Raw genomic sequence first — 13,517 nt, 5'->3', positions numbered from 1 at the left:
TCGTGTATATGCATGCACACATAACTTTCCAATGATCAAAGTCACCTACAACTCTGTCCACAAATGCGGCCTCTACTTCACTTTGGAGTCCCATATCCCCTACCTCAATGCCCATGGCGACTGCCATTTTTCGTACGAAGATGAGGTCATACGTAACACAATCATCAAATATGAAGAGAACGGGTTTATCCTTGATTTATCTCCAAGCTTCTCCAAGCTTTGCATGTAACCCTCTCTTTGCCTTCACGGAATTGCATGTACATTCAATCTTGGTAGCTTCTCTTCATTCCTCTTCTTGCGTTGTGAGCACTCTCTAAACATGTGGTCTTTGCTACCACATGAGGAGGACTTCCCCTTGTGCGCATCACCCTCTTTGCTTTGGGGTCACCCTAAAGCCCATGTGCCTCTTGTTAGGGTTGTCCTTAGTAGAGGTATTTTCAGCTTTACCCCCACTTTTGGCCTCCCTTTAGTCCCATTTAGGTGGGTGTCCACCTTTTTACAGGTTTGGGATAGCCCTCTCTTTCCCCTTATAATCATGTCTAAATACTTATCTTTTGCTCCATCGTAAAGTATGATTTGGAAGCAATTTCAACCCTGATTGGTACACTATATGCAACCCAGATTCAGACCTACTCTTTCTCTTTGTCACTGATATACATGAAAGGTGAACCCTCCAAAAGAACCTTCCAAAATTTTGTGACATCGACATGCACGATCTCATGTTTCTTTTACTCTATCTCGTCCCACTTCTTTTTGATCATTCTTCACCATATCTAGAGGCAAAAATTTCTCCATCACTAATATGCATGAAAGGTGAAAAAACTTGCAAGAGAGTCTTCCATAAATTTGTGACATGGGCATGTGCAATTTCACGTTCTTCTGCTCTATGTCTTGTCCCACGCAACCATCTTCTTCATGGCATGGAGGCAAGGCTTGTGCATAGAACCATTTTTTAAACTCGTCCCAACAAGTAGCAACAAGATGCTTTGAAAACTTTTTGAAAATCCACCCAAGGGTAATTGTCAGCCTTATTTTAGACTTAGCCTCATTAATAAGGCAATGTGGAGTTGTGCAAGTAACATCATGGCCTTGGTAGCATCATATTTTTCATGTTATGATTCAAACTTAACCCACCTATGTAAACCTTGAATTCTTCAAAGTTCTTTGCATGGTACTCTTGCTCTTAATGTATTATTTTCCCCTTAACCATCAAAGAAACCCTTGCTTCATGGGGCTCTTGGTGGTCAACATGATGGTGAGATACGTGAGACACGAGGGCTTAACGTATTATTTTCCCCTTAACCATCAAGGAAACCCTTGCTTCATGGGGCTCTTGGTGGTCAACATGATGGTGAGATACATGAGACACGAGGGCATAAGCTCTACGTGCTCTTCTCACACGGCATGGATTCGAAAGTAGCATCCACCATATATATATATATATATTTGGCCTCGCACATTTTTCCGGATACATGGAACCTTGAGAAGACTTTTCATCAGCCTATAATGCACTTAAGTCCCCATCTTGTTCCTTCTTGCCATTTGAATCAAGTGCGACTCAGCGTATCAATCTTGCAATGCATCCAAAACATATGTTCCATTGGAATGCCTCTTTGAGTTGAGCACTTACTCACCTTTTTGCTCGGCTGCTCAGTGTGTCAACAAGTACACTAATTACATAGTGTCACAAGTCTACCCTCTGCTTTATCTACATATCAAACCCTACCAATGGCATTAACGCAAGTACACTAATTACGTAATGTCCCAAGTTCACAAAAACTACCCTGCTTTAATACCAATGGTTTTCACCCAGGCGGGTGCGAATACTCTTCTAATTTTAACGCTCGAGTCAAATGGAACTGCAGAGAGAGCATGAGACGCACACCACTCGAACCGGAAAGGCCCATCTTCCCTCTCAGTACTGATGTACATTATTTAACATTATTAGAGTTTTATTTCGTACAAAAATCCACAAGCTTTTGGAGGCCTGATCTTTTCCATATTAAAACATGTTTACCAAACAAGTGCGTTGGTAGAGATAGTCGAAATAGGGTTTCGTTACAGATGAAAAATCACACGTAGCCTCTGGCTCTCTCGACCACAGACAACCAAGAAAGCCCTTTGTCAGAGGTCACTCTTGAGCACAAGATTTGGGGAAGCGCCAGCCACAATACCAGTTGCTCCCACGAACACCCACCCAGCAGCATCACAAGCACCAAAACAGGCTATAGATACGAGGAACCGGACAACAGGTCCGTCGTCTGGTCAAAGCTTCTACGACTATCATCAAATAGCTTCGACCAACAACAAGACTCAAGTCTCAGATCTTAGGGCAAAATAGGATATAGAGGTGCAGAGGATATTCCTTCACATTCTAACCTCAAAAGAATTTTAGACAAGCGCTTCGCTTCATCAGTGTTTTGACATATTCCACTGCTCACATGTCACAGACCACATCATAACACAAGACGCACGCACGGAGCACAAATCACACGTCCGTTGACGCGTAAGCTAGACACGAGAACCATCCGTAGCACTGTGGTAAAAATTCAAGCAGCTCATGCACCTCCAGCCACAATATGTAGATCGTAGTGCAAAAACATTTGAAACGGATCCACACACTTACTTCTTTGAAAGATAAATAGCATGCGCACAAATCTTTACCCTTAAATGTGTTTGAAAGATTTCAACACCAAACGTCCACACATCAGCGAAGAACACTTCAAGTAATAGCCATGCCAATTAAATCCCCACGTTCATAGATCAGAGCAGAAATACCGAGATTTGCCACAACAATTAAATACCGCCCTCTCTCTCTCTCTCTCTCTCTCTCTCTCTCAAACCAACTGGGACTCTGTGAAAGTAAAAGAATACAGGAGAACATTTTATTCCCGTAACTGTGAGTTATTGCTCGTCCTATTCGATACGAAAGAGCGACCTAGCTAACTTTTAGCCAACAACCAGCTGCGCTGCAGCAGCGAGGCACTTGTTTTGCTTGTGTTCACTTTTTTTTTTTTCAAGGGAAAACACTTGTGCTAGCCATTCCCGTGTTCCCACTGTATATACAAGATGCAAGAGCATCTTCCACGGCTTACAAAGCAAGGGGCAGGTTGCACTCTAGATTTCAACGGGGCTGCTGGATCTTGCGCAGCGCAGGCTTGTGAGGACGAGCGGCGGCCACGACTTTGGGGGGTTTCACGTGGTATGAAAGAGGGTTGAACGGGCGCCGGTCGAGCTTGGGGCTCCCGTTCAGCTCATTGAGTCCAGCCTTCCGAGCAAACTCACGAACATCCAGACCTGCTTCGTGTGAAACGAAAATTAGGTTCCAGAACCAAAACACAGAGCAGCAGCAACATGCCAAACCCTAGCTTACAAACGACCAAAGAAGCCTGAAAATGGAGGAAAAGCGGTACTTGGAAAAGGCGGTAAGTTCTCCTCCTGCTTGAAGAGCACTGACCGGTGCGCATCTACGAAGTCGAGTTCCAGGTCTGTAAAGAAGGCTTCATCCCCAAACAGATCCAGATCCTCGGAAAGATCTTGCGTCTGCTGTTGGTCTGGGTCGAAACGTTCACTCAGCCAGTACTCGCGAAAAGCAGGGCATGTGTGCACCAGATGCCACCACTCCGGTGAGAAATCCTCTGTAGCGAGGAAGGCAGCCGGGACAAACATAGGGGCGTTCGGGTTTAGAGAAGAACGAGAGGAAGGCGTAGCAGACACACAGATCGCCATAGCCAAAAGCTGCGTGAAAGTCCTCGAAATGTAAAGGAGAAGCAGAGCTCTTTTAACCGCGCAGAGAGGAGGACCACGTCAGAGTCGGTCGCCAGATCGGCCCAAATACATGCCACGTGAGCCGGAAGTAATCGAAGTTAGTAAACAATATCTGTAAAGAGCGGGCCCACCTGTCTGCGGCCCCCACTTCATCCATTCCACGTCAGGATCCAACCCCAAACCAATTATGTCCTGCCGCGTGGACCGTTGTCCTTCTTAATCACGTGGTCGGATTTGAAGAGAAATCGAAAAAAGTGTTTTTTTTAACCTTAAAATTAAAGGCAATGCTTAGGCTTAACTGAGATTTAGGCTTGAAACTCACCAAAACGTCCCTCTCCCTCTTCCCCTATCTATTCTGGAGTCTCTTTAGCCGAGTTTCTCTTGTTTGTATATGGGAGCTCTCTTATTCTCTCTCTCTCTCTCTCTCTCTCTCTCTCTCTCTCACTTTACATATGGGAGCGTCAACGCTTGTTGTACCCACATGCACTATGGTAATGGGCAGTGGGAGGCAGAGGAATAATAGTCGATGGGTAATATGAACTGAAGTGTGGTTAAGTCGCAGGGGAGTCGAGGAGGAGAGGGGAGGCGAAGGAAGCTAGACATAGGAGGGTGTATGTAAACCTTAGACTTTTGCAGTGATTAAATAGACATCATTAAGGAGGTGATTTAATTAATGCAATAGGAGAGTGAGGTGAATATATATATATAAATGGGGAAAATAGGGCACCATAACCTTGAAATGCTTTTTTTCAGTGATTCATGAGGAATATGCCAGTTGATTTGGAAGCTTTTGGGAGAATATATAGATTTGGTATGCTTTCAAAGGGGTTGATAATAGATAGTTTACTAAAATGACGAGGTAAGCTTTATCTTTCTCTTTTTTATGTCTAGGGTAGACAAGAAGGGGAGGGCTCTCAATCATCTCTCTCTCTCTCTCTCTCTCTCTCTCTCTCTCTCACACACACACACACACACACACACAGAGTGAAGAAGGTTGTGAAGATTTGCTATGCTTTCAAAGGGGTTCATAGTAGATAGTAGTTTGGACTTACTAAATGGTGAGGTAAGCTTCATCGCTCTCTTTTTTACAGCTAGGGGAGACAAGAAGGGGAGGGCTCTAAATCATCTCTCTTTCTCTCTCTTTCTCTCTCTTTCACACACACGTACACACACAGTGAAGAAGGTTGTGAAATTTCAGTTAAATGAAGGGGTAGGCCATGACAAACAATGTGGGAGAGGAGACTCTCTCTCTCTCTCTCTCTCTCTCTCTCTCTCTCTCTCTCTCTTTGCTAGAGGAAGGGATAGATGGTCTTTGCAAACTATCTGCATCTCTCTATGAGGATGTACGTCCAAGTGTGGAAAAAGGAGGAAGAAGCTTTGGATGCTAAAGGAGGTGGGAGGGCATTGGTGGGGTATGAGAAATCCTTCCTAGGTCCTCCTCTACAAAAGGAGAGGAGCGGATGCTTATTTCCATGCAGTAGTAGCTGTTGGGGGGTTCTACTTACACGAGCAGAGAAGGCTTCTTTCTGGTGATCCTGAATGGTCTCATCTTCTCCTTCTTCTTATTACACCCCATTCCCAAAACTAGGATCATGTCTCCTTCCTCAATTCTTTCTCTTTAATGTGTCTGTCAAACCAAAATTTTTAATGACACGATAACCCTATTAGTCATAACCTCTATGGGGACACCCATTATTTTATTTCATGACATTTTATTTTGGATACACCTTTTATTTTTCATTTACCAGGATTAATATGTTTAATCAAATGTGTGCACTAGTATAATATAGTCAGGATTAATGTGTTTAATTAGTTGTGTGCACTGACTAATATTATTTTGGATGTAGACAATGATTAGATGGCAGATTATGTACTAATCGCGGGTGGAACACCGCTATGAGATATTTTCGAAGACATGTGAACACCTTTTATGGTTTCATATTTAGTTATTAATAATTTTGTAAGGCTAAGGCCTCAAACCTTTGTACATTCCAATTAGTATTTAATACTTTTGGTAGGCCCAATACTTTTTAATTGTAGCTTGCTATATTTTTGTAGAGCTTTTACGCTCAAAAACTCAAAAGCACTTTGTGCTTTATTTTTGGAGTTATCTTTTTGAAAAAGCAAGCTTTTTCTAATATATATAAATATGGGTGTGAGTGATACAAGGGCCACACTCATCCAGGGGGAGATTCAACCCAATCTTGTGCCGACAATGATCTCTTTCTTATTCTCTCTCTCTTGTTTATTTAATTTTGTTTATTAAGGTTTATGCTTTTAATTTGTGCAAGTCTATAATTTTTGTGCTTGAGAATTAGAATTTCATCTCCAAGTGTCATGAAGGTCCTGACACTGGTATCAAAGCTTTGGGGACCACTCAAGGAGAAGGATTTTTGAAGGAAAAAAGCAAGGTCCGCGTAATTATTTGGAGCAAAGAAGGCCAAAGATTTGCTTTTTTGTAAATAGTAAAGCTTTAAATAAAGAAAGATTACTTACACACGAAGGCCAAAGAATTGGGACACTCTCAAAGAAATTATGAAGTGGAAGGGTACAAGTACTTTGGACAAAGGAAGAAGCACATAGAAAAATCCAAAGGATAAAGAAGGCAAAGGTATGAAAACCTTTGGGCAAAGAATTGAATGGTTTATGTAATTTTTTGTGAACCACTCGATGGAGATTTAGATCAAAAACTACAGTTTTATGACACCTTTTCTCCAAAACCACCTCTGTGTAAGAAAAAGCCACCCTTCTTCCGAGAAAACCATCTTTCATATTGGCTAGTGCGAGGGCCCTTGTAAAGGCCATGATCCACCCGAGTTCAAGTCCCACCATTGGTCGTATATGTCCTCGTGTTACATATTGGCTAGTGCGAGGGCCCTTGTAAAGGCCATGATCCACCCGAGTTCAAGTCCCACCATTGGTCGTATATGCCCTCGTGTTGCATTCTATCGACGTTAATACCTCTCTCTCCCATAGTGTGTGTGTGTAATAAAAGAGGACCCTCGCACTACCTTTCTGCCACCCACAAGTGGGGCAGATTGGCTAGTACGAGGGCCCTTATAAAGGCCATGATCCACCTGAGTTCAAGTCCCACCGTTGGTTGTATATGCCCTCGTGTTGCATTCTACCGACGTTAATACCTCTCTCTCCCCCGTAGTGTTCGTGTGTAATAAAAGAGGACCCTCGCACTACCTTTCTACCACCCACAAGTGGGGCAGATTGGCTAGTGCAAGGGCCCTTATAAAGGCCATGATCCACCTGAGTTCAAGTCCCACCGTTGGTCGTATATGCCCTCATCTTGCATTCTACCGCCGATGTTAATACCTCTCTCTCCTATAGTGTGTGTGTGCAATAAAAGAGGACCCTCGCACTACCTTTCTGCGACCCACCACAAGTGGGGCATATTGGCAAGTGCGAGGGCCCTTATAAAGGCCATGATCCACCCGAGTTCAAGTCCCACTGTTGGTCGTATATGCCCTCGTGTTGCATTCTACTGACGTTAATACCTCTCTCTCCCGTAGTGTTCGTGTGTAATAAAAGAGGACCCTTGCACTACCTTTCTACCACCCACCGGTGGGGCAGATTGGCTAGTGCGAGGGCCCTTATAAAGGCCATGATCCACCCGAGTTCAAGTCCCACCATTGGTCATATATGCCCTCGTGTTGCATTCTACCGACATTAATACCTCTCTCTCCCGCAGTGTGTGTGTGCAATAAAAGAGGACCCTCGCACTACCTTTCTGCCACCCACAAGTGTGGTAGATTGGCTAGTGCTAGGGCCCTTATAAAGGCCATGATCCACCCAAGTTCACGTCCTACCATTGGTCATATATGCCCTCGTGTTGCATGCTACCGATGTTAATACCTCTCTCTCTCTCTCTCTCTCTCTCTCTCTCTCTCTCTCTCTCTCTCTCTTCGCGAATCGCGCCATTAGCGATTGATCTTTTTCCTTCTCTTCTCTCTTTTCCCCTTATGCTACTAGCCATAGTCGCCTACCTTCTCTCTTCGTGGGCCACCAAACAATATCCCTTTCTATTGTGTGCTGGCCGGCCCAACTTTCTATATCACAAAGCTTTGCATTAAAGCTTTATCTTATAAATCCTATGTTATAAAGCTTTTACACCCTACACTAAAGAGCCTCAAGCGCTTACAAGTTTACCCATCAAAGCTTCAAAACTCTCACACATACAAGCTTTAAAAATCCTTAAAACTTCCTTTAAAAGCTTAGAGCTCTCACTGTCCAAAGCTTACAAAGAGTGGTACATCAAAAGTGCATCAAGCAAAGGAGAATTTGGAAGGGTGTTCTTTTCTCAAAGGTTTTGTCAAAGACGATTAAGTTAAGGAGATTTTCAAAGGCAACTTTGGGAGCAAAATTAAAGATTTCAAAGGCACTTAGAATTCTCATACATCGAGCCTCTTTGACAACTGCTCCTCTAAGTTTTACACCACTTATGGACTTTGTGTCACTTGAAGTTGGGATTTTGGCTCCATAAAATTGGGACAACATATGACTTCAACAAATTTGAATCAAGGACCGTAGCTACTTCTCCTCACATATTGTTTATTTGTTTATCTTAATTGCTATCAAATTTTTACAATTTTATTTTTCTTTCTCAATTCCCCATCATGTCAAACCCGCAACCTTCTTCTATTTTCGAGCAACTTCTATCTCTACAAGCTCAATTAAATGAAGAATGAGCTAAGAGGATAGAAGTGGAAGAACTAATCTCTAACAGGAAATGATCTCAAAGTGTTAAATGTGATTTTGACATTAGACGTAAACTTTCCATAAGCAAGAGCAACAAAAGGGAAAGAAATTCGGTCGTCTCTTAAGGCCTCACATTTTAGAATTTTGATGGTAAAAAGGATGCAAAAACGGTGTTATCATGGATTAGTCAACTTGATGATTACTATTCTTGGTGTTATCATGGATTAGTCAACTTGATGATTACTATTCTTGGAAAGAATTTTTCGAGAAAGATAAGGTCAAGTGTGTTGCAAATCACTTGGTCGAAACTCCATCATTATGGTGGAATGCAATCAAGCAACGACGTGCAAGACCAAGAACTTCAAAAGCTCATTAAATAGAATCTCTTGCCACCTCAATATAAATCAAGAGCATGCCAACAATGCGATATGCTTTGCTAACTTGATAAAGAAACTGTACAGCTATATGTGGATAAATTTTGGCAAGTTTTCATCCAACGCCAAGCCATTGAATGAGTGAGAACAAAGGATCAAAAATGCAAATTCATTGTCGGATTAAAGCCTACTCTTCGAGCAGAGAGCAATATGTTCCAATCTTATTCTCTTTCCATAGTAATCTCTTTGGCTTACAATTATGAACAAAATAATGGAGTACCAAGGAACAATAAACCACCTCAAGATTCTCATGCTAACAAATTTAAAAAGTTTGTTCCTTTTCGTAATTTTGACAGGTACACCAATAATACAAAAGGTGTTGTTTCCAACAACAATAACAATCATGGAGCTCACAACAACAACAATCAGAAGAGTGATGACATAAAGAAGAAACAAGATCTTGTACCTCGAGTTGTGACATGTTACAATTGTCGATAAAAAGGACACATTGCACCTAATTGCCCGAGAGAAGAAGAAGAAGAAGTTAATAGCCACATGAGTCAACATGATTAATGGTGAAGAAGATATAGAGGACGATGACCTCTCCCAAGCAAGAGGGTAATTCTAAACATGAAGATATTTCAGATGATCTAGGTATGCCTAAACCTAAAAGAAAGCAAGTTTCACCTCATATGCTTCTAAAAATGAAAGGACAAATTAAGGGCAAGGAAGTAAATATATTGCATGGTCATGGTAGTACATATGATTTTGTTTTTGAAAAGCTTGTGCATGCTCTTAAATTGAATGCTATTCCTTAAAAGTATAAAATTAAAACCACTTTCCAAGGAACGAAGTATAATTGCACTAAGGAAGTGAAAGATGTAGTTTTAACTATTACACCATATAATTAACCTCGCACTTTTCTAGTTGCACCTTTGCATTCATATGATGTTATTCTTAGTATGCTATGGAGACATGGGCATAACACTCACATTGATTATGATTCTCATGACATATCTTTTGAATTCAATTGTGAGAATGAATGTTTAAAAGGATTACATGAATCTAGTGAATGTGTACTCCTTAGCCATATCCAAGCTAAACGAGCTATGAGGAAAAAGAAAAAGACTTATCTAGTCATGGTTAATGAGCTAATTATCTCTAAACCAATTTCCAAGAATGCCTCGCACGAGCCATTCATTTCATAATTTTTGGATTGTCTTATTTATAGAGTAAATTTTCTAGAGTAAAAAGAAATCCAGTCTTAAATTGAGGACTTACTTGATATGAAACTTATTAGGCCTAGTAGTTCACCATATGGAGTACTTGTTCTTCTCGTGAAAAAGAAGAATGGAACGTTTTGCATGTTCATAGACTACCAAGCTTTAAATAAGAATACTGTCAAGAATAGATATCCTATCCCCAATGTAGATGATCTCTCATATAAGTTAAGAGGACCCGAAGTATTTTCCAAAATTGACCTTAAGTCAAGTTATCATCAAGTTAGAAAGGTAGAATTAGATCTCTATAAGATCGCTTTTTACACGCAAATGGGTCATTATGAGTTTTTAGTAATGCCTTTTGGACTTACCTAATGCTTTGGCTACATTTAGTTGCATGATGAACCGTATATAATTTATGAAGCAATAGGATTTTGTATTTATTTTCTTTGATGACATCTTGGTCTTGAGCATGAGAAACATCTAGAGATAGTGTTCAACTTCTTGAAAGAAAATCAACTCTATGCCAATTTAGACAAGAGTGAATTCTTTCAAAAATAAATTGAATACCTTGGACATATTGTGTCCATAGAAGGAATTCGTGTCGATCCTAAAAAGATAGAGAACATTAGATCATGGCCTAGACTAAAGGACATTCATGAGTTGAGATATTTTCTTAGTTTATGTTCTTATTATATAGAAGATTTATGAAGTATTTTTCTTACAAAGCATATTATTTGACTGAATTATTGAAAAAGGCTAAAGTTTTTCTTTGGACTAACATACATGAAATTTTTTTTAATGCACTTACCCATGCACTTGCATTAACATTACCTGATTTCCTTGGACCATTCTTTTTTGTAGTAACTAATGCTAGTGGACATGGTATTGGTGCTGTGCTTATGCAAGATAACCATCTAATTTCTTTTGAAAGTAGAAAATTGAAACCATTTGAGCTTAAGTATAGTACTTATGATAAAGAATTAATTGTTGTTATTCATGCATTGAAAATTTAGAAACATTATCTCATGGGATCTGAGTTTATCATCAAAACTGACCCCAACAAAATATTAAACATTTGCTTTTATGACCTTTAATATCATATACTAAGACATCTTAAATGGGCATCTTTTATTCAAAGTTTTCAGCCAGGTATTCAATATACACCTAGATGTGAAAATGGTGTTGCTGATGCTTTGAGTAGGAGACCTACCATTAATAACACATCTGTTATTAAAGGCATTTCTTTTGATAACATGAAAGGAACTTATTAAAATGATTTTGATTTTTGTGATGCATACAACAAGATGAAAGATAATGATTGGTTATCTCATTTGGATTATTCAAATGATTATGGTTTTCTTTTCTTCCAATTCCATTATTGAAGAATCTCATCCACCACCTTTTGTGGAGCATCATCTACTTTACAAATAGTTTTCTTTTGGCCTACTATGTGTAAAGATGTTGCTAGGTTTGTGTCGAAATGTGTTCTTTGTCAAAAAAATTAAGAGTCATAAAGGAAATAAATTTGGTTCGAGGGGGTGCACTATGAAAAAATCCTATGTATCACATGCGTCCAAGGAGTGTTTAAAAAACCCCTTACACTTATATACTTTTGTGATTAAAATGATCCCATTTTCTTCATAAACTTATATTTTTTTAATAAATTGTTCAAAAAACCCCCTCTTGTAAATGTACTTTAATTTTTTAAATCAGTATACCCCCCCTGATGAACTCACATGCTACACTTACATATTTTTAGGTAAAGCCCCGGGGCTTATACCTTGACCTATTTCTAATAAACCATAAGAATAAATAAGTATGTATTTTATTACGGGTTTTCCTTTGCTACTAACAAGAATGACATGATTTGGACTATATTAGATAGATTTAGTAAACATACTTACTTATTACTTGTAAAAAGACTGTGAGATCCCTGTTCCCACTGAGCAACAGATTCGGGGTACTAGCAGCGGAAGTAGCACTTCTTGCGCGGGACAGGGGTCCCACATTCGGGGCCTCAACCACGGATATCTGGACAAGAGACTAATCCGTCGATTTTTCCAAAAACCGGACTCGGAAAAACTTCTCTTACTCGGAAAGCACGGGCGATTCCACCAGGATAACTTTTTACTCTAACGTAGTCAAGACCATTACTGATCAAGCTGATCCGATTGTACCTATAAAGATACTCGTTCAGATCAAGGAAGAAACTTGCACTTGGATCATTGGGATCAATGCTTTTTTCCCCATCAAAGAGGCACAGCCGTTGATTCCTATCCATAGAACAATTACTATCCGGGATTTACTTTATCTATCGTAATAACAGAAATTGAGTCTCGATTTACGGATCCATCAGTCTAGCCTAACCCCATCCAGTCCCATGGGTTAGCCAACCGCCCAACCACTGTAGTGATGGGATCCAATTAGGATTTTGGTTAGGTTTTGTCCCGGGTACCAAGGAAAAGAGTTCCCAGGCCCCCTAGCCGAATATTCATGCAAAAATAAAACTAGTCACATCACTTACACACGCAATATGAAATTGCCTTTTTCACAGATTCAATCAGTTTTAAAACAATCTTTTAATGAAACCATAGTATCACTGATCACAATCTTCCAAATTATCCGGTTGATTCTTAATTTCCCATCATTCCTTCATCAGAGTATCTATGACATCATTGGCAACTAGACGCTCACCACCTGTCCACTCAGGGGCCTTTTCAATAGTTCCTAGCCCATAATACTCGGCAATATAATCACTTATAAAAATCCAGATGGACTCTCGTTGAAGATCAGCAAGATCAACCAACAGATCCATATAAAGAGTCATGGACTCATCCATTGAAGACCAGCAAGGTCAATCAACCAGATCCATGCCCGGTTTCAGAAAACAACTCTTACTCCTTGTTCCAATATCTTCCTCGACGCACGCGTGGGTATCCTAGGCGACCCAGAGCCCGAGCACCGTATGGTCAGCACCCTCTAGGATCCTTCGCAGGTGACCTAGTGCTTCACTCATAGGCCGCTTCCTTGGTCCCTCATCCACCGTACCGGAAGCTCACCATTTTAATCGAACCGAGGCTGGTCAAGACCTCGACCGACCTTGCTACGCGAGACGTCCACCATTGACTCTCCGTCAGCAGTTGCAACTTTATCAGTTAGGTCTCCACGACCTTAATCATCACAAGACGGTCAAAATGCTTCCCCAGCATTCTTGACATAAAACAGCCATTTACAAACAGTTTACAAATACAGTTTCTATATAAACTCTCATTTTTCCACATTATCCCTCATCAATCCACATTACTTATTCCACATTCCATTTATATGTGTACTCATCCCATCACATCATTTTCCATCTCATCACTTCAGATTCCTTCACATCACATATCATATATTCACATCCATAGATATATCCACATCTACATCCACATTCACATCCATACAT

The 13,517-nt window shown here is 40.5% G+C and overlaps 1 protein-coding gene across 1 annotated transcript; it reads right to left on the bottom strand.

Annotated features, from left to right (window-relative positions):
* Positions 1 to 2,859: 2,859 nt before the first annotated feature.
* On the bottom strand, positions 2,860 to 3,769 carry LOC147641514 (uncharacterized). The gene is made up of 2 exons (XM_086784830.1): positions 3,414 to 3,769; positions 2,860 to 3,297 (listed from the first exon to the last, which is right to left on the bottom strand). The coding sequence occupies exons 1-2, from the start codon at positions 3,727 to 3,729 to the stop codon at positions 3,125 to 3,127; spliced, it is 489 nt and encodes a 162-aa protein (XP_086640956.1). The 5' UTR covers positions 3,730 to 3,769; the 3' UTR covers positions 2,860 to 3,124.
* Positions 3,770 to 13,517: the final 9,748 nt, after the last annotated feature.

The sequence above is a fragment of the Cibotium barometz genome, chromosome 1, assembly GCF_041138505.1.
Source record: "Cibotium barometz isolate CiBa-2024 chromosome 1, ASM4113850v1, whole genome shotgun sequence".
NCBI lineage: Eukaryota > Viridiplantae > Streptophyta > Polypodiopsida > Cyatheales > Cibotiaceae > Cibotium > Cibotium barometz.
Note: the sequence above shows the minus strand (reverse complement) of the source record. Positions and strands in the feature narration are given on the sequence as shown.

Excerpts from the sequence above, each read along its gene's own strand:
- LOC147641514 (XM_086784830.1), bottom strand. The coding sequence starts at position 3,729 with ATGGCGATCTGTGTGTCTGCTACGCCTTCCTCTCGTTCTTCTCTAAAC. Across the intron at positions 3,298-3,413 it reads GAACTTACCGCCTTTTCCAA|GTCTGGATGTTCGTGAGTTT; the intron begins GTACCGCTTTTC and ends CACACGAAGCAG.